This window comes from Oncorhynchus masou, chromosome 28, assembly GCF_036934945.1.
Source record: "Oncorhynchus masou masou isolate Uvic2021 chromosome 28, UVic_Omas_1.1, whole genome shotgun sequence".
Classification (NCBI taxonomy): domain Eukaryota; kingdom Metazoa; phylum Chordata; class Actinopteri; order Salmoniformes; family Salmonidae; genus Oncorhynchus; species Oncorhynchus masou.
The window spans coordinates 13,519,487-13,546,806 of NC_088239.1; the positions used below are offsets into that span (position 1 = coordinate 13,519,487).

General features: G+C 44.2%; 1 protein-coding gene and 1 pseudogene across 2 annotated transcripts in view; both read right to left on the bottom strand.

Moving 5' to 3' along the window:
• Window positions 1-21,907, bottom strand: part of LOC135518519 (la-related protein 4B-like) — a 51,449-nt gene extending 29,542 nt beyond the window's left edge. For both annotated transcript variants that reach the window (XM_064943689.1, XM_064943691.1), the window contains exons 1-2: window positions 21,790-21,907; window positions 15,714-15,879 (exon numbers count right to left, since the gene is read on the bottom strand). In XM_064943689.1, coding sequence (XP_064799761.1) covers window positions 15,714-15,812 — 99 coding nt within the window. In that variant the 5' untranslated portion in view covers window positions 15,813-15,879; window positions 21,790-21,907. The remainder of the gene's footprint in view (window positions 1-15,713; window positions 15,880-21,789) is intronic.
• Window positions 21,908-22,370: 463 nt separating this feature from the next.
• LOC135517191 (gamma-aminobutyric acid receptor subunit rho-2-like) overlaps window positions 22,371-27,320 on the bottom strand; it is a 38,796-nt pseudogene continuing 33,846 nt past the window's right edge.

Genomic DNA, 27,320 nt, shown 5'->3' on the forward strand with positions numbered 1-27,320 from the left:
ATACTACTGTCAATGTGTCTCCCTATACTACTGTCAATGTGTCCCTATACTACTGTCCCTATGTGTCTCCCTCCCTACACTACTGTCAATGTGTCTCCTACACTACTGTCAATGTGTCTCCCTATACTACTGTCAATGTGTCTCCCTACACTACTGTCAATGTGTCTCCCTATACTACTGTCAATGTGTCTCCCTATACTACTGTCAATGTGTCCCTACACTACTGTCAATGTGTCTTCATACTACTGTCAATGTGTCTCCCTATACTACTGTCAATGTGTCTCCTCCCTATACTACTGTCAATGTGTCTCCTCCCTATACTACTGTCAATGTGTCTCCCTATACTACTGTCAATGTGTCTTCCTATACTACTGTCAATGTGTCTCCTATACTACTGTCAATGTGTCTCCCTACACTACTGTCAATGTGTCTCCCTATACTACTGTCAATGTGTCTCCCTATACTACTGTCAATGTGTGTCCCTATACTACTGTCAATGTGTCTCCTATACTACTGTCAATGTGTCTCCCTATACTACTGTCAATGTGTCTCCCTAATGTGTCTCCCTATACTACTGTCAATGTGTCTCCTATACTACTGTCAATGTGTCTCCCTATACTACTGTCAATGTGTCTCCCTATACTACTGTCAATGTGTCTCCCTATACTACTGTCAATGTGTCTCCCTATACTACTGTCAATGTGTCTTTATACTACTGTCAATGTGTCTCCCTATACTACTGTCAATGTGTCTCCCTATACTACTGTCAATGTGTCTCCCTATACTACTGTCAATGTGTGTCCCTATACTACTGTCAATGTGTGTCCTACTACTGTCAATGTGTCTCCATACTACTGTCAATGTGTCTCCCTACACTACTGTCAATGTGTCTCCCTATACTACTGTCAATGTGTGTCCCTATACTACTGTCAATGTGTCTCCCTATACTACTGTCAATGTGTGTCCCTATACTACTGTCAATGTGTCTCCCTATACTACTGTCAATGTGTCTCCCTCCCTATACTACTGTCAATGTGTCTCCCTATACTACTGTCAATGTGTCTCCCTATACTACTGTCAATGTGTCTCCTATACTACTGTCAATGTGTCCCTACTACTGTCAATGTGTCTCCCTATACTACTGTCAATGTGTCTCCCTATACTACTGTCAATGTGTCCCCTATACTACTGTCAATGTGTCTCCCTACTACTGTCAATGTGTCTCCCTATACTACTGTCAATGTGTCTCCTATACTACTGTCAATGTGTCTCCCTATCCTGTCAATGTGTCTCCCTATACTACTGTCAATGTGTCTCCTATACTACTGTCAATGTGTCTCCCTATACTACTGTCAATGTGTCTCCCTATACTACTGTCAATGTGTCTCCCTATACTACTGTCAATGTGTCTCCCTATACTACTGTCAATGTGTCTCCCTATACTACTGTCAATGTGTCTCCCTATACTACTGTCAATGTGTCTCCCTATACTACTGTCAATGTGTCCCTATACTACTGTCAATGTGTCTCCCTATACTACTGTCAATGTGTCTCCCTATACTACTGTCAATGTGTCTCCCTATACTACTGTCAATGTGTCTCCCTATACTACTGTCAATGTGTCTCCCTATACTACTGTCAATGTGTCTCCCTATACTACTGTCAATGTGTCTCCTATACTACTGTCAATGTGTCTCCTAACTACTGTCAATGTGTCTCCCTATACTACTGTCAATGTGTCTCCCTATACTACTGTCAATGTGTCTCCCTATACTACTGTCAATGTGTCCCTATACTACTGTCAATGTGTCTCCTATACTACTGTCAATGTGTCTCCCTATACTACTGTCAATGTGTCTCCCTATACTACTGTCAATGTGTCTCTGTCAATGTGTCTCCCTATACTACTGTCAATGTGTCTTCATACTACTGTCAATGTGTCTCCCTATACTACTGTCAATGTGTCTCCCTATACTACTGTCAATGTGTCTCCCTATACTACTGTCAATGTGTCTCCTCCCTATACTACTGTCAATGTGTCTCCCTCCTATACTACTGTCAATGTGTCTGTCAATGTGTCTTCATACTACTGTCAATGTGTCTCCCTACACTACTGTCAATGTGTCTCCCTATACTACTGTCAATGTGTCTCCCTATACTACTGTCAATGTGTCTCCCTATACTACTGTCAATGTGTCTCCCTATACTACTGTCAATGTGTGTCCCTACACTACTGTCAATGTGTCTCCCTATACTACTGTCAATGTGTCCCTACACTACTGTCAATGTGTCCCTATACTACTGTCAATGTGTCTCCCTACACTACTGTCAATGTGTCTCCCTATACTACTGTCAATGTGTCCCTATACTACTGTCAATGTGTCTCCCTACACTACTGTCAATGTGTCTCCCTATACTACTGTCAATGTGTCTCCCTACACTACTGTCAATGTGTCTCCCTATACTACTGTCAATGTGTCTCCCTACACTACTGTCAATGTGTGTCCCTATACTACTGTCAATGTGTCTCCCTATACTACTGTCAATGTGTCTCCTATACTACTGTCAATGTGTGTCCCTATACTACTGTCAATGTGTCTCCCTATACTACTGTCAATGTGTCTCCCTCCCTATACTACTGTCAATGTGTCTCCCTATACTACTGTCAATGTGTCTCCCTATACTACTGTCAATGTGTCTCCCTATACTACTGTCAATGTGTCTCCCTATACTACTGTCAATGTGTGTCCCTACACTACTGTCAATGTGTCTCCCTATACTACTGTCAATGTGTCTCCCTACACTACTGTCAATGTGTCTCCCTATACTACTGTCAATGTGTCTCCCTATACTACTGTCAATGTGTCCCTATACTACTGTCAATGTGTCCCTATACTACTGTCAATGTGTCTCCCTATACTACTGTCAATGTGTCTCCCTATACTACTGTCAATGTGTCTCCCTATACTACTGTCAATGTGTCTCCCTATACTACTGTCAATGTGTCTTCATACTACTGTCAATGTGTCTCCCTATACTACTGTCAATGTGTCTCCCTATACTACTGTCAATGTGTCTCCCTATACTACTGTCAATGTGTCTCCCTCCCTATACTACTGTCAATGTGTCTCCTCCTATACTACTGTCAATGTGTCTCCCTACACTACTGTCAATGTGTCTTCATACTACTGTCAATGTGTCTCCTACACTACTGTCAATGTGTCTCCCTATACTACTGTCAATGTGTCTCCCTATACTACTGTCAATGTGTCTCCTATACTACTGTCAATGTGTCTCCCTATACTACTGTCAATGTGTGTCCCTACACTACTGTCAATGTGTCTCCCTATACTACTGTCAATGTGTCCCTACACTACTGTCAATGTGTCACTATACTACTGTCAATGTGTCTCCCTACACTACTGTCAATGTGTCTCCCTATACTACTGTCAATGTGTCCCTATACTACTGTCAATGTGTCTCCCTACACTACTGTCAATGTGTCTCCCTATACTACTGTCAATGTGTCTCCCTACACTACTGTCAATGTGTCTCCCTATACTACTGTCAATGTGTCTCCCTACACTACTGTCAATGTGTGTCCCTATACTACTGTCAATGTGTCTCCCTATACTACTGTCAATGTGTCTCCCTATACTACTGTCAATGTGTCTCCCTATACTACTGTCAATGTGTCTCCCTATACTACTGTCAATGTGTCTCCCTCCCTATACTACTGTCAATGTGTCTCCCTATACTACTGTCAATGTGTCTCCCTATACTACTGTCAATGTGTCTCCCTATACTACTGTCAATGTGTCTCCCTATACTACTGTCAATGTGTGTCCCTATACTACTGTCAATGTGTCTCCCTATACTACTGTCAATGTGTCTCCCTACACTACTGTCAATGTGTCTCCCTATACTACTGTCAATGTGTCTCCCTACACTACTGTCAATGTGTCCCTATACTACTGTCAATGTGTCCCTATACTACTGTCAATGTGTCTCCCTATACTACTGTCAATGTGTCTCCCTATACTACTGTCAATGTGTGTCTTTATACTACTGTCAATGTGTCTCCCTATACTACTGTCAATGTGTCTTCATACTACTGTCAATGTGTCTCCCTATACTACTGTCAATGTGTCTCCCTATACTACTGTCAATGTGTCTCCCTATACTACTGTCAATGTGTCTCCTCCCAATACTACTGTCAATGTGTCTCCCTACACTACTGTCAATGTGTCTCCCTATACTACTGTCAATGTGTCTCCTACACTACTGTCAATGTGTCTCCTCCCTATACTACTGTCAATGTGTCTCCCTCCTATTCTACTGTCAATGTGTCTCCCTATACTACTGTCAATGTGTGTCCCTACACTACTGTCAATGTGTCCCTACACTACTGTCAATGTGTCTCCCTATACTACTGTCAATGTGTCTTCATACTACTGTCAATGTGTCTCCCTATACTACTGTCAATGTGTCTCCCTCCCTATACTACTGTCAATGTGTGTCCCTACACTACTGTCAATGTGTCTTCATACTACTGTCAATGTGTCTCCCTACACTACTGTCAATGTGTCTCCCTATACTACTGTCAATGTGTCTCCCTACACTACTGTCAATGTGTCTTCATACTACTGTCAATGTGTCTCCCTACACTACTGTCAATGTGTCTCCCTATACTACTGTCAATGTGTCTCCCTATACTACTGTCAATGTGTCCCTATACTACTGTCAATGTGTCCCTATACTACTGTCAATGTGTCTCCCTACACTACTGTCAATGTGTCTCCCTACACTACTGTCAATGTGTCTCCCTACACTACTGTCAATGTGTCTCCCTATACTACTGTCAATGTGTCTCCCTACACTACTGTCAATGTGTCTCCCTATACTACTGTCAATGTGTGTCCCTACACTACTGTCAATGTGTCTTCATACTACTGTCAATGTGTCTCCCTATACTACTGTCAATGTGTCTCCTCCTATACTACTGTCAATGTGTCTCCTCCCTATACTACTGTCAATGTGTCTCCCTATACTACTGTCAATGTGTCTTCATACTACTGTCAATGTGTCTCGCTACACTACTGTCAATGTGTCTCCCTACACTACTGTCAATGTGTCTCCCTATACAACTGTCAATGTGTCTCCCTATACTACTGTCAATGTGTGTCCCTATACTACTGTCAATGTGTCTCCCTATACTACTGTCAATGTGTCTCCCTATACTACTGTCAATGTGTGTCCCTATACTACTGTCAATGTGTCTCCCTATACTACTGTCAATGTGTCTCCCTACACTACTGTCAATGTGTCTCCCTATACTACTGTCAATGTGTCTCCCAATACTACTGTCAATGTGTCTCCCTATACTACTGTCAATGTGTCTCCATATACTACTGTCAATGTGTCTCCCTATACTACTGTCAATGTGTCTCTTTATACTACTGTCAATGTGTCTCCCTATACTACTGTCAATGTGTCTTCATACTACTGTCAATGTGTCTCCCTATACTACTGTCAATGTGTCTCCCTATACTAATGTCAATGTGTCTCCCTATACTACTGTCAATGTGTCTCCCTCCCTATACTACTGTCAATGTGTCTCCCTATACTACTGTCAATGTGTGTCCCTATACTACTGGCAATGTGTCTCCCTATACTACTGTCAATGTGTCTCCCTATACTACTGTCAATGTGTCTCCCTATACTACTGTCAATGTGTGTCCCTATACTACTGGCAATGTGTCTTCATACTACTGTCAATGTGTCTCCCTATACTACTGTCAATGTGTCTCCCTATACTACTGTCAATGTGTCTCCTCCCAATACTACTGTCAATGTGTGTCCCTACACTACTGTCAATGTGTCTCCTATACTACTGTCAATGTGTCTCCTACACTACTGTCAATGTGTCTCCCTCCTATACTACTGTCAATGTGTCTCCTCCCTATACTACTGTCAATGTGTCTCCCTATACTACTGTCAATGTGTGTCCCTACACTACTGTCAATGTGTGTCCCTACACTACTGTCAATGTGTCTCCCTATACTACTGTCAATGTGTCTTCATACTACTGTCAATGTGTCTCCTATACTACTGTCAATGTGTCTTTATACTACTGTCAATGTGTCTCCCTATACTACTGTCAATGTGTCTTCATACTGTCTGTCAATGTGTCAATGTGTCTCCCTATACTACTGTCAATGTGTGTCCCTATACTACTGTCAATGTGTCTCCCTATACTACTGTCAATGTGTCTCCCTATACTACTGTCAATGTGTCTCCCTACACTACTGTCAATGTGTCTCCCTATACTACTGTCAATGTGTGTCCCTATACTACTGTCAATGTGTCTCCCTATACTACTGTCAATGTGTCTCCCTATACTACTGTCAATGTGTCTCCCTATACTACTGTCAATGTGTCTCCCTATACTACTGTCAATGTGTCTCCCTACACTACTGTCAATGTGTCTCCCTATACTACTGTCAATGTGTCTCCTATACTACTGTCAATGTGTCTCCCTACACTACTGTCAATGTGTCTCCCTATACTACTGTCAATGTGTCTCCCTATACACTACTGTCACTGTCAATGTGTCTCCCTATACTACTGTCAATGTGTCTCCCTATACTACTGTCAATGTGTCTCCCTATACTACTGTCAATGTGTCTCCCTATACTACTGTCAATGTGTCTCCCTATACTACTGTCAATGTGTCTCCCTATACTACTGTCAATGTGTCTCCCTATACTACTGTCAATGTGTCTCCCTATACTACTGTCAATGTGTCTCCCTATACTACTGTCAATGTGTCTCCTATACTACTGTCAATGTGTCTCCCTATACTACTGTCAATGTGTCTCCCTATACTACTGTCAATGTGTCTCCCTATACTACTGTCAATGTGTCTCCTATACTACTGTCAATGTGTCTCCTATACTACTGTCAATGTGTCTCCTATACTACTGTCAATGTGTCTCCCTATACTACTGTCAATGTGTCTCCCTATACTACTGTCAATGTGTCTCCCTATACTACTGTCAATGTGTCTCCCTATACTACTGTCAATGTGTCTCCCTATACTACTGTCAATGTGTCTCCCTATACTACTGTCAATGTGTCTCCTATACTACTGTCAATGTGTGTCCCTATACTACTGTCAATGTGTCTCCCTATACTACTGTCAATGTGTCTCCCTATACTACTGTCAATGTGTCTCCCTATACTACTGTCAATGTGTCTTCATACTACTGTCAATGTGTCTCCTATACTACTGTCAATGTGTCTCCCTATACTACTGTCAATGTGTCTCCCTATACTACTGTCAATGTGTCTCCCTATACTACTGTCAATGTGTCTCCCTATACTACTGTCAATGTGTCTCCCTATACTACTGTCAATGTGTCTCCTATACTACTGTCAATGTGTCTCCTCCCTATACTACTGTCAATGTGTCTCCTATACTACTGTCAATGTGTGTCCCTATACTACTGTCAATGTGTCTCCCTATACTACTGTCAATGTGTCTCCCTATACTACTGTCAATGTGTGTCCCTATACTACTGTCAATGTGTGTCCCTATACTACTGTCAATGTGTGTCCCTATACTACTGTCAATGTGTGTCCCTATACTACTGTCAATGTGTCTCCCTATACTACTGTCAATGTGTCCCTATACTACTGTCAATGTGTGTCCCTATACTACTGTCAATGTGTGTCCCTACACTACTGTCAATGTGTCTCCCTATACTACTGTCAATGTGTCTCCCTATACTACTGTCAATGTGTCTCCATACTACTGTCAATGTGTCTCCCTATACTACTGTCAATGTGTCTCCCCATATACTACTGTCAATGTGTCTCCTCCCTATACTACTGTCAATGTGTCTCCCTATACTACTGTCAATGTGTGTCCCTATACTACTGTCAATGTGTCTCCCTATACTACTGTCAATGTGTCTCCCTATACTACTGTCAATGTGTCTCCCTATACTACTGTCAATGTGTCTCCCTATACTACTGTCAATGTGTCTCCCTCCCTATACTACTGTCAATGTGTCTCCCTATACTACTGTCAATGTGTGTCCCTATACTACTGGCAATGTGTCTCCCTATACTACTGTCAATGTGTGTCCCTATACTACTGTCAATGTGTGTCCCTATACTACTGTCAATGTGTGTCCCTACACTACTGTCAATGTGTCTCCCTATACTACTGTCAATGTGTGTCCCTATACTACTGTCAATGTGTGTCCCTATACTACTGTCAATGTGTGTCCCTACACTACTGTCAATGTGTCTCCCTATACTACTGTCAATGTGTGTCCCTACACTACTGTCAATGTGTCTTCATACTACTGTCAATGTGTCTCCCTATACTACTGTCAATGTGTCTCCCTCCATATACTACTGTCAATGTGTCTCCCTCCCTATACTACTGTCAATGTGTCTCCCTATACTACTGTCAATGTGTGTCCCTATACTACTGTCAATGTGTCTCCCTATACTACTGTCAATGTGTGTCCCTATACTACTGTCAATGTGTGTCCCTATACTACTGTCAATGTGTCTCCCTACACTACTGTCAATGTGTGTCCCTATACTACTGTCAATGTGTGTCCCTATACTACTGTCAATGTGTGTCCCTACACTACTGTCAATGTGTCTCCCTATACTACTGTCAATGTGTGTCCCTATACTACTGTCAATGTGTCTCCCTACTACTGTCAATGTGTCTCCCTATACTACTGTCAATGTGTCTCCCTATACTACTGTCAATGTGTCTCCTATACTACTGTCAATGTGTGTCCCTACACTGTGTCAATGTGTCTCCCTATACTACTGTCAATGTGTCTCCCTATACTACTGTCAATGTGTCTCCTATACTACTGTCAATGTGTCTCCCTATACTACTGTCAATGTGTCCCTATACTACTGTCAATGTGTCTCCTATACTACTGTCAATGTGTCTCCCTACACTACTGTCAATGTGTCTCCCTATACTACTGTCAATGTGTCCCTATACTACTGTCAATGTGTCTCCTATACTACTGTCAATGTGTCTCCCTATACTACTGTCAATGTGTCTCCCTATACTACTGTCAATGTGTCTCCTATACTACTGTCAATGTGTCTCCCTACACTACTGTCAATGTGTCTCCCTATACACTACTGTCAATGTGTCTCCCTATACTACTGTCAATGTGTCTCCTATACTACTGTCAATGTGTCTCCCTATACTACTGTCAATGTGTCTCCTCCCTATACTACTGTCAATGTGTCTCCCTATACTACTGTCAATGTGTCTCCTATACTACTGTCAATGTGTCTCCCTATACTACTGTCAATGTGTCTCCCTATACTACTGTCAATGTGTCTCCCTATACTACTGTCAATGTGTCTCCCTATACTACTGTCAATGTGTCTCCCTATACTACTGTCAATGTGTCTCCCTATACTACTGTCAATGTGTCTCCCTATACTACTGTCAATGTGTGTCCCTATACTACTGTCAATGTGTCTCCTATACTACTGTCAATGTGTGTCCCTACACTACTGTCAATGTGTCTCCATACTACTGTCAATGTGTCTCCCTATACTACTGTCAATGTGTCTCCCTCCTATACTACTGTCAATGTGTCTCCCTCCCTATACTACTGTCAATGTGTGTCCCTACACTACTGTCAATGTGTCTTCATACTACTGTCAGTGTGTCTCCCTACACTACTGTCAATGTGTCTCCTATACTACTGTCAATGTGTCTCCCTATACTACTGTCAATGTGTCTCCCTATACTACTGTCAATGTGTCTCCTATACTACTGTCAATGTGTCCCTATACTACTGTCAATGTGTCTCCTATACTACTGTCAATGTGTCCCTACACTACTGTCAATGTGTCCCTATACTACTGTCAATGTGTCTCCTACACTACTGTCAATGTGTCTCCCTATACTACTGTCAATGTGTCCCTATACTACTGTCAATGTGTCTCCCTACACTACTGTCAATGTGTCTCCTATACTACTGTCAATGTGTCTCCCTATACTACTGTCAATGTGTCTTCATACTACTGTCAATGTGTCTCCCTACACTACTGTCAATGTGTCTCCTATACTACTGTCAATGTGTCTCCCTATACTACTGTCAATGTGTCTCCCTATACTACTGTCAATGTGTCTCCTATACTACTGTCAATGTGTCTCCTATACTACTGTCAATGTGTCTCCTATACTACTGTCAATGTGTCTCCTATACTACTGTCAATGTGTCTCCCTATACTACTGTCAATGTGTCTCCCTATACTACTGTCAATGTGTCTCCCAATACTACTGTCAATGTGTCTCCCATACTACTGTCAATGTGTCTCCCTATACTACTGTCAATGTGTCTCCTATACTACTGTCAATGTGTCTCCTACACTGCTGTCAATGTGTCTCCCTATACTACTGTCAATGTGTCTCCCTACACTACTGTCAATGTGTCCCTATACTACTGTCAATGTGTCCCTATCAATGTGTCTCCTACTGTCAATGTGTCTCCCTATACTACTGTCAATGTGTCTCCCTATACTACTGTCAATGTGTCTCTATACTGTCAATGTGTCTCCTCTACTGTCAATGTGTCTCCCTATACTACTGTCAATGTGTCTCCCTATACTACTGTCAATGTGTCTCCCCCATACTACTGTCAATGTGTCTCCCTACACTACTGTCAATGTGTCTCCCTACACTGTCAATGTGTCCTATACTACTGTCAATGTGTCTCCCTACACTACTGTCAATGTGTCTCCCTCCCTATACTACTGTCAATGTGTCTCCCTCCCTATACTACTGTCAATGTGTCTCCCTATACTACTGTCAATGTGTGTCCCTACACTACTGTCAATGTGTGTCCCTACACTACTGTCAATGTGTCTTCATACTACTGTCAATGTGTCTCCCTATACTACTGTCAATGTGTCTTTATACTACTGTCAATGTGTCTCCCTATACTACTGTCAATGTGTCTCCCTACACTACTGTCAATGTGTCTTCATACTACTGTCAATGTGTCTCCCTATACTACTGTCAATGTGTCCCTATACTACTGTCAATGTGTCCCTATACTACTGTCAATGTGTCTCCCTATACTACTGTCAATGTGTCTTTATACTACTGTCAATGTGTCTCCCTACACTACTGTCAATGTGTCTCCCTATACTACTGTCAATGTGTCTCCCTATACTACTGTCAATGTGTCTCCCTATACTACTGTCAATGTGTCTCCCTATACTACTGTCAATGTGTCTCCCTATACTACTGTCAATGTGTCTCCCTACACTACTGTCAATGTGTCTCCCTATACTACTGTCAATGTGTCTCCCTACACTACTGTCAATGTGTCTCCCTATACTGCTGTCAATGTGTCTCCTATACTACTGTCAATGTCTCCCTCCTACTACTGTCAATGTGTCTCCCTATACTGCTGTCAATGTGTCTCCCTATACTACTGTCAATGTGTCTCCCTATACTACTGTCAATGTGTCTCCTATACTACTGTCAATGTGTCTCCCTATACTACTGTCAATGTGTCTCCCTATACTACTGTCAATGTGTCTCCCTATACTACTGTCAATGTGTCTCCCTATACTACTGTCAATGTGTCTCCCTATACTACTGTCAATGTGTCTCCCAATACTACTGTCAATGTGTCTCCCTATACTACTGTCAATGTGTCTCCCTATACTACTGTCAATGTGTCTTTATACTACTGTCAATGTGTCTTTATACTACTGTCAATGTGTGTCCCTATACTACTGTCAATGTGTCTCCCTATACTACTGTCAATGTGTCTTTATACTACTGTCAATGTGTCTCCCTACACTACTGTCAATGTGTCTTCATACTACTGTCAATGTGTCTTTATACTACTGTCAATGTGTCTCCCTACACTACTGTCAATGTGTCTTTATACTACTGTCAATGTGTGTCCCTATACTACTGTCAATGTGTCTCCCTACACTACTGTCAATGTGTCTCCCTATACTGCTGTCAATGTGTCTCCCTATACTACTGTCAATGTGTCTTTATACTACTGTCAATGTGTCTCCCTACACTACTGTCAATGTGTCTTCATACTACTGTCAATGTGTCTTTATACTACTGTCAATGTGTCTCCCTACACTACTGTCAATGTGTCTTTATACTACTGTCAATGTGTCTTTATACTACTGTCAATGTGTCTCCCTATACTACTGTCAATGTGTCTCCCTATACTACTGTCAATGTGTCTCCCTATACTACTGTCAATGTGTCTCCCTATACTGCTGTCAATGTGTCTCCCTATACTACTGTCAATGTGTCTCCCTATACTACTGTCAATGTGTCTCCCTACACTACTGTGAATGTGTCTCCCTATACTACTGTCAATGTGTCTCCCTACACTACTGTCAATGTGTCTCCCTATACTACTGTCAATGTGTCTTCATACTACTGTCAATGTGTGTCCCTATACTACTCTAAACACACTACTGAGGCTATCTGTTGCAACACATGTCTCTGGGAGGGATATTCTACTTCCAGTGTGTGTCTCTGAGCTCTCTACAACTCAGTCATTTTGTTTCACAACATCACTCCCTATATGTGTTTCTTCACAGTCGTCAGTCTAACTTTTGTCATTGTGTGTTCCGGCCTCACTGTTCTCCTCACTGACAGCGTTCTGCAGTCAGTGGGTTCAGTTCCTCTCTCTGAACTCACTCTCCCATCACTCCCCTCCGACCCTACAGAGGAGGAAGGGGACAAGGAGGTTGAAGAACCTTTACAGGGCGGTAAGTGAGTGTCCTCACTAGGCAGGTCCTGAGGGACAGGAGTAGAGCCTCCTCTTTCCTCAGAGAGATGGCTGCTTTCTGCGTCCTCCTCACAGTCCTGAGAAAGATGGGCACCCGGCTCTGTCCTCACAACCCTGAGGAAGATGGCTGCTCCCTCTGGTGGGGCTCAGTGAGCTCTGAGTCATCAGCAGGGCTCCTGTTATCTTCAGGAGGTTTGACATGATCCCCATCAGGTCTCCCAGTATGCACATGGGTTATGTTTTCGTCAGGCTTGGTGTTGCGATCAGAAGTAGTATCATACAGATCAAGTTTTGTTTCAGCTTCATGTTCCACATCCACTGGTCTACAGTCAGATTGGAAAGAGTAGACAGTAAAGTTCATGGGTAGAGACACTGCATAGACTGGGTAGACTGTCGATAGTGAGGAGAGTGTGGAGACTGGTGATATCTCTGTTAGTGTGGTCTCCACTGTCCTGCTGAGCATGGTCTCCTCCTCCATCTCTCCTCTCAGCTTCTCACTGAGAAAGCCTGGTATATCTCCCGCCCCTCCATCTCCTCTGCGCATGTAGCTTCATTCACTGCCCCAAGCAGGGGGCTGGAGTTGGGACTAGGACTAGAGCTAGGGCTGGGTGGGAGCTGCTCCTCTCTAAGGGTAGGGTCAGGAAGGCAGGGTGTCTGTGGAGGTGGGGGATAGAGTTTTGTGTATCATGGAGGTTTAAATCTGTATGGGTAGGTGCAGGGGGGCAGGGGTCTGTGGAGGTGGGGGATAGAGTTTTGTGTATCATGGAGGTTTAAATCTGTATGGGTAGGTGCAGGGGGGCAGGGGTCTGTGGGGGTGGGGATATAGTTTTGTGTATCATGGAGGTTTAAATCTGTATGGGTAGGTGCAGGGGGGCAGGGGTCTGTGGGGGTGGGGATATAGTTTTGGGTATCACGGAGGTTTAAATCCCTCTTTGCATTTTCTCTTTTCTGGCTGCTGTCAACTGTCTTCTGTGGGCATAGAACCTCTCTTCTTACCACACCCTCTTTCCCCCCGGCGTGATGTCAGCTCAAGTATGACGGGAGCTGTAATGTCTCCAGTTAACAGCAGGATTCTGGCGTCTCCGGGGGCGATGGGGCTGTCCTGTCGTAATGCCTGAGGGTCCTCATAGCTTCTCCAGAGAAGGTCCGTCAGAGCTGGTGCCATGTTTGTGATTGGCTGATGGGTGTAAATTCAACTGTTTGTGATTGGTCAGAAGCCATGGGTTCAGAAGCCTTGGGTTATGTTATGTGTCATAGGTCAGGCGTATGCAGATTTCTCTCTGTGTGATTGGTCATTGGCTGTAGGTTCCTCTGAATGTGATTGGACAGCTGTAGGTTCTTCGATGTGCGATTGAATAAAGGATAATTGTTCCGCTGTCTGCGATTGGTCAGTGTCGAGGTCATATGTGTCGATGGAGCAGACGCTGTAGAAGCTCTGAGTTCTGGGCCTGAAACCCCGCCCCAGGGGTTCCCTGATGACACAGTATTCCTCATCAATCCGCCCCTGACGACACAGTATTCCTCATCAATCCACCACTAAATTGAGGTAATCCCCCCAGCTCTGACATCATACAGCTGGTGGGTTGGGGATGTCTTGACCAGACGGGTCATCTTCTGTTTGGGTGGGTTCTGCATGGTGTTCTCTATCCTTTGTCTAGGTGAATTATCCATGCTGTTCTCTGCAATCTTCTGTTTTAATTGGCTCTCCACACCCTCCATATACAGAACATTCTCACAGCTGGCCCTGGCCTTGGCAGTGTTTGTGTGTGGCACTCCTGCCTCCATGGAGTCTATGTGTGTGTTGGTCAGTGTGACCATGCCGGGGCCTGTGGAGGCGTTAATAATAGCAGGTTCCTCCTCCTGTGAGTGTTCTGGACTGAGTGGCCCCCGACTCCGCATGCCGCTACCTCTCGCCATGGGGCCTGTCGACACGTTGTCTTGGATGACATTGTTCTTCTTCTCCTGTTCCTGAATCTTCCATTTGGCTGGTCCGTCTGGCACACAAGTGGGTTGAGCCAGTTGGTCAGATACATGTTGAGCCAGGCCATTAGCATGTGACCCATCCTGGTTCTTGCCCCCCTAGCCCCTCTGGGCTTGATACCTGAAGCAGCCTGGTCCTATCACTCAGCAGGCCTGGACTCAGCTCCTTGCTGCAGCAGCACTCATCTTCACTACAAGCCTCTACAACAGCCAAGCACCTCACCAACACTCAGACCCAGATCCTCTCACTAGCTCATCTCACACAGAAAGAGGAAAGACTGTAACTATCAATCACTTTCCCCTGCTCTTCTCATGCTTTTCTCCTCCCCTGCCCAGAACAGCACGTGTAAAGGAGCTCACATGTCCCTGCCACTCAAGAGAGCCCCCCAGTGTGTGGTTATAGTTGGAATAGACACATGGCCAGACGAGCACCAATGCAAGAGCAGAGGAAGCCACCCCCCTTTCTCTCCTTCTCCCTCCCTCTGTCCCTTTTAGGTTCTCTCGTTTACGTTCACTCTTGCCTATTCGGCTTACTCACTTTCTCGCTCTCTCTCCCCCTGCAAGGCCACTAGAGAAGGCATGCCTAGACTGTGACTCTATGGCTAAATACCCACTGAAGCTCTGAGCAGCAGGAGGGATAAAATAGTTATGGGTGTATATGGGATGTATGCTTGTGTGTGTGTGTACTAATGAACAATCTGAACAACACATCAAGTCACAAACAACTGCACAATCCTTGTGATAATCTGCAACGTAGGTCTTGTATCTAATGATTAGAGCTAGGAGGTTTTTACTGGTCAGGTCACATAGCCGAGAAACATGTTATCTACTATGCCAGCCCCAAAAAGCTGTGTGTGTGAGTAAAGAGCTTCAGTGACAGTACTGTACCAGGTGTTGACGCTCCAGACCGAGGTGGTGTGACCACGTCTCCCGCGTTAGCAGCACCGGAGGCTCAGCTGGGACGGCCGACTCCTGGTCTGACGTCATGTGACGTCTGAACTCCTCTCAGGGATGTGTGCTGCTGCTCACCAGGGAAGCTGGTTGGGGGATATATCTAAACTCAGCAAAAAAAGAAACATCCATTTTCAGGACCCTGTCTTTCAAAGATAATTCGTAAAAATCCAAATAACTTCACAGATCTTCATTGTAAAAGGGTTTAAACACAGTTTCCCATGCTTGGTTCAGTGAACCATAAACAATACATGAACATGCACCTGTGGAACGCTCGTTAAGACACTAACAGCTTACAGACGGTTGGCAATTAAGGTCACAGTTATGAAAACTTATGACACTAAAGAGGCCTTTCTACTGACTCTGAAAAACACCAAAAGAAAGATGCCCAGGGTCCCTGTTCATCTGCGTGAACATGCCTTCGGCATGCTGCAAGGAGGCATGAGAACTGCAAATGTGGCCAGGGCAATAAATTGCAATGTCCGTACTGTGAGACGCCTAAGACAGCGCTACAGGGCGACAGGACGGTCAGCTGATCGTCCTCGCATTGGCAGACCACATGCAACAACACCTGCACAGGATTGGTACATCGGAAGATCACACCTGCATGACAGGTACAGGATGGTCTACAACAACTTCCAGAGTTACACCAGGAACGCTCAATCCCTCCATCAGTGCTCAGACTGTCCGCAATAGACTGAGAGAGGCTGGACTGCTGAGAGAGGCTGGACTGAGGGCTTGTAGGCCTGTTGTAAGTTAGGTCCTCACCAGACATCACCGGCAACAACATCGCCTATGGGCACAAACTCACCGTCATTGGACCAGACAGGACTGGCAAAAAGTGCTCTTCACTGACGAGTTGCGGTTTTGTCTCACCAGGGGTGATGGTCGGATTCGCGTTTATCATCAAAGGAATGAGCGTTACACCGAGGCCTTTACTCTGGAGCGGGATCGATTTGGAGGTGTAGGGTCCGTCATGGTCTGGGGCGGTGTGTCACAGCATCATCGGACTGAGCTTGTTGTCATTGCAGGCAATATCACCACTGTGCGTTACAGGGAAGACATCCTCCTCCCTCATGTGGTACCCTTCCTGCAGGCTCATCCTGACATGACCCTCCAGCATGACAAATGCCACCATCCACACTGCTCGTTCTGTGCGTGATTTCCTGCAAGGAATGTCAGTGTTCTGCCGTGGCTAGTGAAGAGCCCGGATCTCAATCCCATTGAGCATGTCTGGAACCTGTTGGATCGGGGGGTGAGGGCTTGGGCCATTCCCCCAAGAAATGTACGGGAAATTGCTGGTGCCTTGGTGGAAGAGTGGGGTAACATCTCACAGCCAGGACTGGCAAATCTGGTGAAGTCCATGAGGAGGAGATGCACTGCAGTACTTAATGCAGCTGGTGGCCACACCAGATACTGACTGTTACTTTTGATTTGGACCCCCCTTTGTTCAGGGACACATTATTCCATTTCTGTTAGTCACATGTCTGTGGAACGTGTTCAGTTTATGTCTCAGTTGTTGAATCTTGTTATGTTCACACAAATATTTACACATGTTAAGTTTGCTGAAAATAAACACAGTTGACAGTAAGAGGACGTTTCTTTTTTTGCTGAGTTTATGTGTATATACAGTGCCTTCGGGAAAGTATTCAGACCCCATTTTTTTACGATATAGCCTTATTCTAAAATTGATTAAATTAAATAAAAATCCTCAAATGTACACAACACCCAATATTGACAGAGTGAAAAAAGTTTTTTTGAAAATGTATTAAATAAAAAACAGAAATTCCTTCTTTACATGAGTATTCAGACCCTTTGCTATGAGACTAGGAATTGAGCTCTGTTGCATCCTGTTTCCATTGATCATCCTTGAGATGTTTCTACAACTTGATTGGAGTCCACCTGTGTTAAATTAAATTGATGGACATGATTTGGAAAGGCACCTGTCTATATAAGGTCCCACAGTTGACAGTGCATGTCAGAGCAAAAACCAAGCCATAAGGTCGAAGTAATTGTCCATAGAGTTCTGAGACAGGATTGTGTCGAAGCACAGATCTGGGGAAGGGTACCAAAACATTTCTGCAGCATTGAAGGTCCCCAAGAAGGTTCACTTTCCAAAGGTACAACGACCCTAAGCACACAGGCAAGACAATTCAGGAGTGGCTTCGGGACAAGTCTCTGAATGTCCTTAAGTGGCCCAGCCAGAGCCCGGACTTCCGATCGAACATCTCTGGACAGACCTGAAAATAGATGTGCCGCGACGCTCCCGATCCAACCTGACAGAGCTTGAGAGGATCTGCAGAGAAGAATGGGAGAAACTTCCCAATACAGGTGTGCCAAGCTTGTAATGTCATACCCAAAAAGACTCGAGGCTGTAATCCCTGCCAAAGGTACTGAGTAATGAGTAAACGGTCTGAATACTTATGTAAATGTTTTAGCAGAAAATTATGAAACCTGTTTTTGCTTTGTCATTATGGGGTATTTGTGTGTCATGACGTTGGCCTGTGGGTGAGGTTTATGACCCCCCCCTTTCTTCTCTCTTGACTCTCTACAGTAAGACTCTTGAAAAGCCTTTGTTAAACATAGAGTCTGGGAACATCAAAAGGTGGGAGGGAAAGGAACCATATTTCGGTAATCCAACCAGCTGAAAATATGCGTTGGTACTAAATGAATATGATGCCAGATCAGTTGGCGTCTGAGACATTATTACTGATGATAGTGCAACATAAACTGTATCTTGGAAAGTCTACACATTATAGTTATCAGATTCACATGGAATTGTTGTGAAATTTAAATGTTTAAATATGAAACTATTTGTGAAAATATTAAATGTAATTTAGCTTCTTAATGAGAGAACGGTTTGTCATAGAGTAAACTATGCTAACTCAGTGGCCCTGCCCATGTGAACCGACATTGGTTATAAACTATGAAACACGCCCTTCTCTCCCCTCCTATATAAAGCCCTTGACGAAAATGTAACTTTCTGTTCCAAGGACATAAGGACTTCCGGTCCCCGCGTTGAAAGGACAAAGATCACCTACAGAACTAAGCCAACCTCAGCGTGAGCTCTGGTTGAAAGACAAGAACCTAACCAAATTAGCATCGAATCTCAATGTGAAGGTGACGACCTACACGCCGAAGGATGAATTTCGACTATACCAGCAGAATATAGCATGAGCTTAAAAGTATGGCAACTTGGTATGAAATTTGAACTCTTATTCACTAAAGAAGTGATACCTCCTAGCCGTCGCGTTAGCACAGCAACTGTAGACGTGGGCTAGGAGAGGACGGACAGAGCAACTGTTCTACCACACGACGACGGTACTACCAAGTATCCATTCTACCACCAGAGATCCATGCTGGCAAACCGGCCTTCCATCGACGACCAATCTCCCGAAGCGCTGCTCAGAGTAAATATTTATTACATTCTCCTTTTTCAAATGTGCAGTAATTTAGAATGCATAAGATACTGTATTTACGATAGCATAGCTTCTCCCTTTGTTACTCAGTCTTCCCACTCTTTCACTCAAACCCCCGTTTTCGCTATATCGGCTACGTTCACCAGGTCCGTCAATGTATGATTCATTCTGTGTATATGTAATTCTGTGTGATTAGTTAGGTATTTAGTAAATAAATCATTAAACCAAATGTTGTATTGCTAATTCAACTTGTTAGCCAGGGTTCGTGAAGATATCTGAAAGTGGTAAATTCTTGGTTGAGACTAAACAAAGCGATGATTAAATATTGATGTAAAAGATTACCAGGTCTTTAAGAGTTTATTCGGAAGATAGTAGCTCTATAAACATTATTTTGTGGTGCCCCAACTTTCTAGTTAATGATTTACCTGATTAGCTTATTCAGGTAATATTAATTACAGAGAAATTATTTTATAGAATAGCATGTCATATAACTTAATCCGGCATAGACAAAGACACGACATGTGTGTAGAATCAATACAGTACCAGTCAAATGTTCGGACACACCTACTCATTCAAGGGTTTTTCTTATGCGGTAACTCCTTCAAGACTGTTGGAAAATAATTGCAGGTGAAGCTGGTTGAGAGAATGCCAAGAGTGTGCAAAGCTGTCATCAAAGTATTGAAGTATTTAAAATATTTTGATTTTTTTGATGTCTTCACTATTATTCTACAATGTAGAAAATAGTAAAAATAAAGAAATCCTGGACTGAGTAGGTATGTCCAAACTTTCGCTTGGTACTGTGTGTGGGGGGAGCATAAATATAAACACAACATGTAAAGTGTTGGTCCAATGAGCTGAAATAAAAATCACAGAAATGTTCCATATGCACAAAAACCTTATTTCACTCAAATGTTGTGCACAAATTTGTCTACATCGATGCTAGTGAACATGTTTTCTTTGCCAAGATAATCCATCCACCTGACAGTTTTGGCATATCAAGAAGCTGATTAAACAGCATGATCATTACACAGGTGCACCCTGTGCTGGGAACAATAACAGGTAACTTTTGTCACAATGCCACAGATGTCCCAAGTTAAGGGAAAGTGCAATTGGCATGCTAACTGCAAGAATGCCCACCAGAGCTGTTGCCAGATAATTTAATGTTTATTTCTCTACCATAAGCCACCTCCAACGTCATTTTAGAGAATTTGGCAGTACGTTCAACTAGCCTCACAACCGAAGACCACGTGTAACCAAGCCATTCCAGGACCTCCACATCCGGCTTCTTCACCTGCGGGATCATCTGAGGGAGTGCCGAGGAGTATTTATTTCTGTAATAAAGCTCTTTTGTGTGGAAAAACTCATTCTGATTGGCTGGGCCTGGCTCCCCAGTGGGTGGGCCTATGCCCTATCAGGCCCACCCATGGCTGCGCTTTATTTCAATTGACTGATTTCCTTATTTTAATTGTAACTCAGTAAAGTATTTGAATCTTTTAAAATCTATTTTTGTTCAGTATGAATAGAGAGGAGAATGTGCTTAACCAGTGCAGGCTGCAGACACAATCTACTAATTCAGGCACTGGACATCTGACTGCAAGTTACCAGACACTGACAGCTGACTATGAACTCTGTACAGGGAAATGAGAAACGTATAGTTAGTTGCCTGCCCATGAAGCTTGTTGCACCACATTTTCAGACAGATTTTGAAAGATCAGTCAGTGACACAGTTGGCTTTGTGTGAGCATTCATGTCAATTTGGACTAAGGGCTCTAGTCAATCTGTAAAACTGACGCGTTACAGATTCCGCGATAGAAATTGTTAAGTAATTTACGATTGAACCGAAATATGCGTTTAACGTGAATGTAGTTTCCGCTAAAGCAGCAACATTGCATTGTTTCAATCACGCTGTGATGCGGATTGAATAGAGCGCTTGTTTGACTAATAACGTTACATATAATTTGGGCGAGGGAATTTTTGTGACTAGCCTACATAAAATGACTAGCTAGCTAAAGTTAACTTTGCAAAATAGAGGTCGATAACATGCCAGCATTAGCTAATGGTGAGCTGCCACTTGCCAGCACATGACTCATTCACCTGGGGCGTATTCATTACGCCGAATATGTTGCAAAAGTTTCTAAAACGGAAGCCCACCGGGACGAAAAGTGGAGTGACATATAGCGGCTGCATTCATGCAATGGAAAATTCATTTTCCGTTTTGCGACGGTTTGGGCAAATAATTACACCCCTGATTGGCCCTGTAGCGAAAACAGCTGACGTTAGCTAACTAGCGGTAACTACTTACTGTCCACATTGAATTAACCTAGCTAGTTAGTAACCGTCAACGAATGTTAGTACCCAGTGGCCGTTGCTTAATCTGGCAAAGTTAGCTCGATAGGTGCGCATCCAACTAGCCATATATAATGTAGCTAATTACAGTAACAAAATAAACCAGCAGGGACAAGTTTCTTTGATCGGTTCACAACATATGGTGAGAATAACAATGATGTATCAGTTAACGTTCACAGTCATTGACCAAATAACTTATTGAAACAGTTTGCTTTGCGAACTAACGTTACATAGGCAAAGCAACTCACCTGGCCAATTTTGGATAATATTCTCCTCTACATACGATGTTAGCGAGTTTAGCCGTGTGTGTTGCTTTTCAGAACGCACGTCAAGTCGACCTCCTCCAAAATGACATGTAAACAAAACTTTTCAGTAACCATGGGCACCAACAGCCTACCGAGAGCAAAAAAACATCTATATTATTTTTAAAGGTTAAGTTTGTGTTAACGAAAAATCGGAGGAATTTGAAAAATGTTTGTTTAAATTAGCAAACATTTATATTCCCAAAAAAATCTCTGAACTTCTTTGCATTATTTTCAGGTGTAGTCAGCAGATCTGACTCGCTTGTGACCATTAGCACTCGTTCATTCTTCTCTGTGTAACAATTGGGATGATGGGCCAATTCGGGGTACAATGTATTTCTGCTCCTTGGATTGGGGTACATTTTCCGGAGCCATATCTCGCGCCGGATCCGTGGTGTTTTAATCTAAAAAGGAAGACTGTCCGACCAGCTGTAAACCATATGGTCAGATCTGCTGCCTATGGCAGGTCACAGGTGCTGTCTGGAATGTTGGCTGATAGAGAGGTTTGAATAATGAATAAAAAATGACAGATTTCAATAATGTTTATTTCTGAACATACAGTACATGACTGACATAATAAGATACACCATTCATTCACCACAAAATGAAATGAGAAAACATAAATCACTCAACAGTTATAGTGATAAAGCATAGAAAGGTTTTCCACTAATATTCCTTGGTTATAGTAAGCAGCGAACAACTATTGTTTCAACCTGGGCAGGGGATTGTACACATTAAAGTGCCATCTAAACTATTTTAAAGTAGGGTCCCAGTGGTAAACATTTTCACAGAGTAGGAGTCCATAGGGCCCCTCAGGAGGAGGCCATACTCAGAAGGGTCCCTCAGGTGGAGTCCATACTCAGAAGGGTCCCTCAGGTGGAGTCCATACTCAGAAGGGTCCCTCAGGAGGAGGCCATACTCAGAAGGGTCCCTCAGGAGGAGGCCATACTCAGAAGGGTCCCTCAGGTGGAGTCCATACTCAGAAGGGTCCCTCAGGTGGAGTCCATACTCAGAAGGGTCCCTCAGGTGGAGTCCATACTCAGAAGGGTCCCTCAGGTGGAGTCCATACTCAGAAGGGTCCCTCAGGTGGAGTCCATACTCAGAAGGGTCCCTCAGGTGGAGTCCATACTCAGAAGGGTCCCTCAGGAGGAGGCCATACTCAGAAGGGTCCCTCAGGTGGACTCCATACTCAGAAGGGTCCCTCAGGAGGAGGCCATACTCAGAAGGGTCCCTCAGGAGGAGGCCATACTCAGAAGGGTCCCTCAGGAGGAGGCCATACTCAGAAGGGTCCCTCAGGTGGAGTCCATACTCAGAAGGGTCCCTCAGGAGGAGGCCATACTCAGAAGGGTCCCTCAGGAGGAGGCCATACTCAGAAGGGTCCCTCAGGTGGAGTCCATACTCAGAAGGGTCCCTCAGGAGGAGGCCATACTCAGTAGTGTAGTCCCAGCAGTATAGGGTCCCTCGAGAGGAGTTATAGTCAGTAGGGTCCCTCACGAGGAGTTAAAGTCAGTAGGGTCCCAGCACTATGATCAGTAGGGTCCCTCAGGAGGAGTTATAGTCTGTAGGATCCCAGCAGTATGATCAGTAGGGTCCCAGCACTATGATCAGTAGGGTCCCTCTGGAGGAGTTATAGTCAGTAGGGTCCCAGCACTATGATCAGTAGGGTCCCTCGGGAGGAGTTATTGTCAGTAGGGTCCCTCAGGAGGAGTTATTGTCAGTAGGGCCCCTCAGGAGGAGTTATAGTCAATAGAGTCCCAGCAGTATGATCAGTAGGGTCTCTCAGGAGGAGTTATAGTCAGTAGGGTCCCTGCAGTATGGCTGGTGTTATAAGAAGTTGGGAGCTGAATGGGGGGACAGACACGCACACATAAATTACATCTCGATACGCTGTGTGGATCATATAGAACATATTAGGAAAGAAACTTGTGGTGATTTCATGGAGTCATAATTTCTCATATCTGAACACTAGAGAGCAGTGTGGTGTAGAGAGAATACTCTCTCAACAAATATCCTGGAAATTAATGACCTCTGACCTTTCCTCTATTCAGTCGTCTCATCTCCTCTAGTATAGAACAGTAGTTGAAAGCAGCGTATTCTATCACTGACAGGAACACAAACAGGAAGCTGGTCCATAGGTAGATGTCCACCACATTCACGTTAGGACACCTGAATCACACACACATGCAGTGTACGCACGCACACACACACACACAATTACACTTGTGGCATGGAGGAGGACACCCCAGTAATGATGGTGGACATGGTCAGTACTGTAGTGATAACTGAAGGAAGAGGACATGAGTGTGGGGGGAGGGGGACAGCAGGTGTGTTAGGACTCACTTCTGTCATCATGAAGTGCTTTGAGAGAATAGTCAAGGATCACATCACCTCTACCTCACCTGACACCCTAGACCCATGTCACGAATCCTGCTTCCTGAGTCTGTGTTTGCCTGTGTTTCTGTCCTAGAGTGTGTTTCCGGTGTCCTGGAACGCACCCTGTCTGGTTGCCGGGCGAATTAGCTTGTTGGGAGATCGATGTTCACCCGCACCTGTATCCCATCAGTAATCTGCACACCTGTCCTGATCATCACCTCTCCCCTTCAAAAGCTTTGACCTGACATCCATTCCCTGCCGGATCGTTAGCCATGAACAGTATGTTGTGCCCACAAACCAGCCTCCAGTTTATAGAGTTTGTTTTGTTTTATTGTTTTGTACGTCTTGCTTGCCTTTAACTTACCGCCGTTTGTTTTGTCTACAGCCATTCACCCGGAACCCATACCTGTCTGCTCGTCGCCAGTGTGTTGTTATCCATTGGATCTGCCTATCCACTCCCATCAACCCACCTCCGCTGCCCGCTCCTCCACCCGGAACTATCTACCTCCACGTTCTCATTGATTAATAAATACTCACCATCCTTATACTCACCTTGTCCTGGTCTGCTTCTGGGTCCAATTCTGGTAAACCCTGACAACCCACTTCAATTTGCTTACCGCCTCAATAGATCCAAAGACGATGCATTCGCCATCGCACTGCACACTGCCCTATCCCTCCTGGACAAGAGGAATACCTATGTAAGAATGCTGTTCATGAACTATAGCTTAGCATTCAAAACCGTAGTACCCTCAAAGATCATCATTAAGCTCAAGGCCCTGGGTCTGAACCCCGCCCTGTGCAACTGGGTCTTGGACTTCCTGACGGGCTGCTCCCAGTTGGTGAAGGTAGGAAACAACTCCTTCACTTCCCTAATCCTCAACTCTGGGATCCCACAAGGATGCGTACTCAGCCCCCTCTTGTACTCCCTGTTCACCCATGACTGCGTGGCCACGCACACCTCTAACACTATCATCAAGTTTGCAGATGACACAACATTAGTAGACCTGATTACCAACAATGACGAGACATCGTATAGGGAGGAGGTGAGGGCCCTAGGAGTGTGGTGCCAGGAAAATAACCTCTCACCCAACGTCAACAAAACAAAGGAGCTGATTGTGGACTTCAGGAAACAGCAGAGGTAGCACCTCCCTATCCACATCTATGGGACCACAGTGGAGAATGTGGAAAGCTTTGAGTTCCTCGGCGTCCACATCACTGACAAACTGAAATTGTCCACCCACACAGACAGTGTGGTGAAGAAGGCGCAACAGCACCTCTTCAACATCAGGAGGCTGAAGAAATTTGTCTTGGCACCTAAAACCCTCACAAACTTTTACAGATGCACAACTGAGACCATCCTGTCAGGCTGTATCACTGTCTGGTATGGCAACTGCACCACCTGCACCTGCAGGGCTCTCCAGAAGGTGGTGCGGTCTGCCCAACGCATCACCGGGGGCAAACTACCTGCCCTCCAGGACACCTACACCACCCGATGTCACAGGAAGGCCAAAAAGATCATCGAGGACAACAACCACCCTAGCCACTGCTTGTTCACCCCGCTATCATCCAGAAGGCGAAGTCAGTACAGGTGCATCAAAGCTGGGGCCGAGAGACTGAAAAACAACTTTTATCTCAAGGCCTCAAATAGCCATCACTAGCACATTAGAGGCTGCTGCCCTATATACATAGACTTGAAATCACGGGCCGTTTTAATAATGGTACACTAGTTACTTCAATAATGTTTTCATATTTTACATTACTCATCTCATATGAATATACTGTATTCTATCCTATTCTACTGTATCATGGTCTATGTCGCTCTGACATTGCTCCATTCCTTTACTTTAGATTTGTGTGTATTGTTGTGAAATTGTTAGATATTATTTGTTAGATATTACTGCACTGTTGGAGCGAGAAACACAAGACCTCTGAGATGCATCTGCTAAACACGTGTATGTGTCAAATTAAATTGGATTTGATTTGTCTGGAGATCTCTAAAGGGAGAGGTCTGTGTGGGGGACAGCAGGCTTAAGGTTGGATAGCTCTAATTTTGTATTTATTTATTTAACTAGGCAAGTCAGTTAAAAACCATTTCTTATTTACAATGATGGCCTACACTGGCCAAACCCGGACGATTCTGGGCCAATTGTGCGCCGCCCTATGGGACTCCCAATCACAGCCAGTTGTGATACAGCCTGGAATCGAACTATGTTGTCTGTAGTGACGCCTCAAGCACTGAGATGCAGACCGCTGAGCCAACTCGGGAGCTCCTAAAGGGGGAGGTGTTTGTGTATAAACTACTATGTACTGTATTTAGTATGTAGAAGTATAATCACGTGAATTGGTCTGTGTGTGTGTGTTTAAACTATTATCTACCGTATTAAGTATGTAGAAGTATAATCACGTGAATTGGTCTGTGTGTGTGTGTGTTTAGCTCTAGCCAGGTGTGTTCAGGGGTGTGTGTGTGTTAACCCAGGGAGACGCGTGCAGGCACAGCCCTCCTGTTGATTCAGAGGGAGCAGCACCATCGGCAGGCTGGGGAAATAGGTCTGCAGCATGAAGAAGAAGAAGTGTCTCCTCAGGATGAAGTTTATTAACAAGCTGTTACAACAACCTGGAGAGAGACAGAAAGGAAAGGTGATGGAGAGAGACAGAAAGGAAAGGTGATGGAGAGAGACAGAAAGGAAAGGTGATGGAGAGAGACAGAAAGGAAAGGTGATGGAGAGAGACAGAAAGGAAAGGTGATGGAGGAGACATAAAGGAAAGGTGATGGAGGAGACATAAAGGAAAGGTGATGGAGAGAGACAGAAAGGAAAGATGATGGAGAGAGACAGAAAGGAAAGGTGATGGAGAGAGACAGAAAGGAAAGGTGATGGAGGAGACATAAAGGAAAGGTGATGGAGAGAGACAGAAAGGAAAAGTGATGGAGAGAGACAGAAAGGAAAGGTGATGGAGAGAGACAGAAAGGAAAGGTGATGGAGAGAGACAGAAAGGAAAGGTGATGGAGGAGACAAAGGTGATGGAGGAGACAGAAAGTGAGAGGATAATGGGGGGAGAGAGAGAGAAAAAAGTTGAGGGTTTTCTTAAAGAAGCAGTACGTTAGC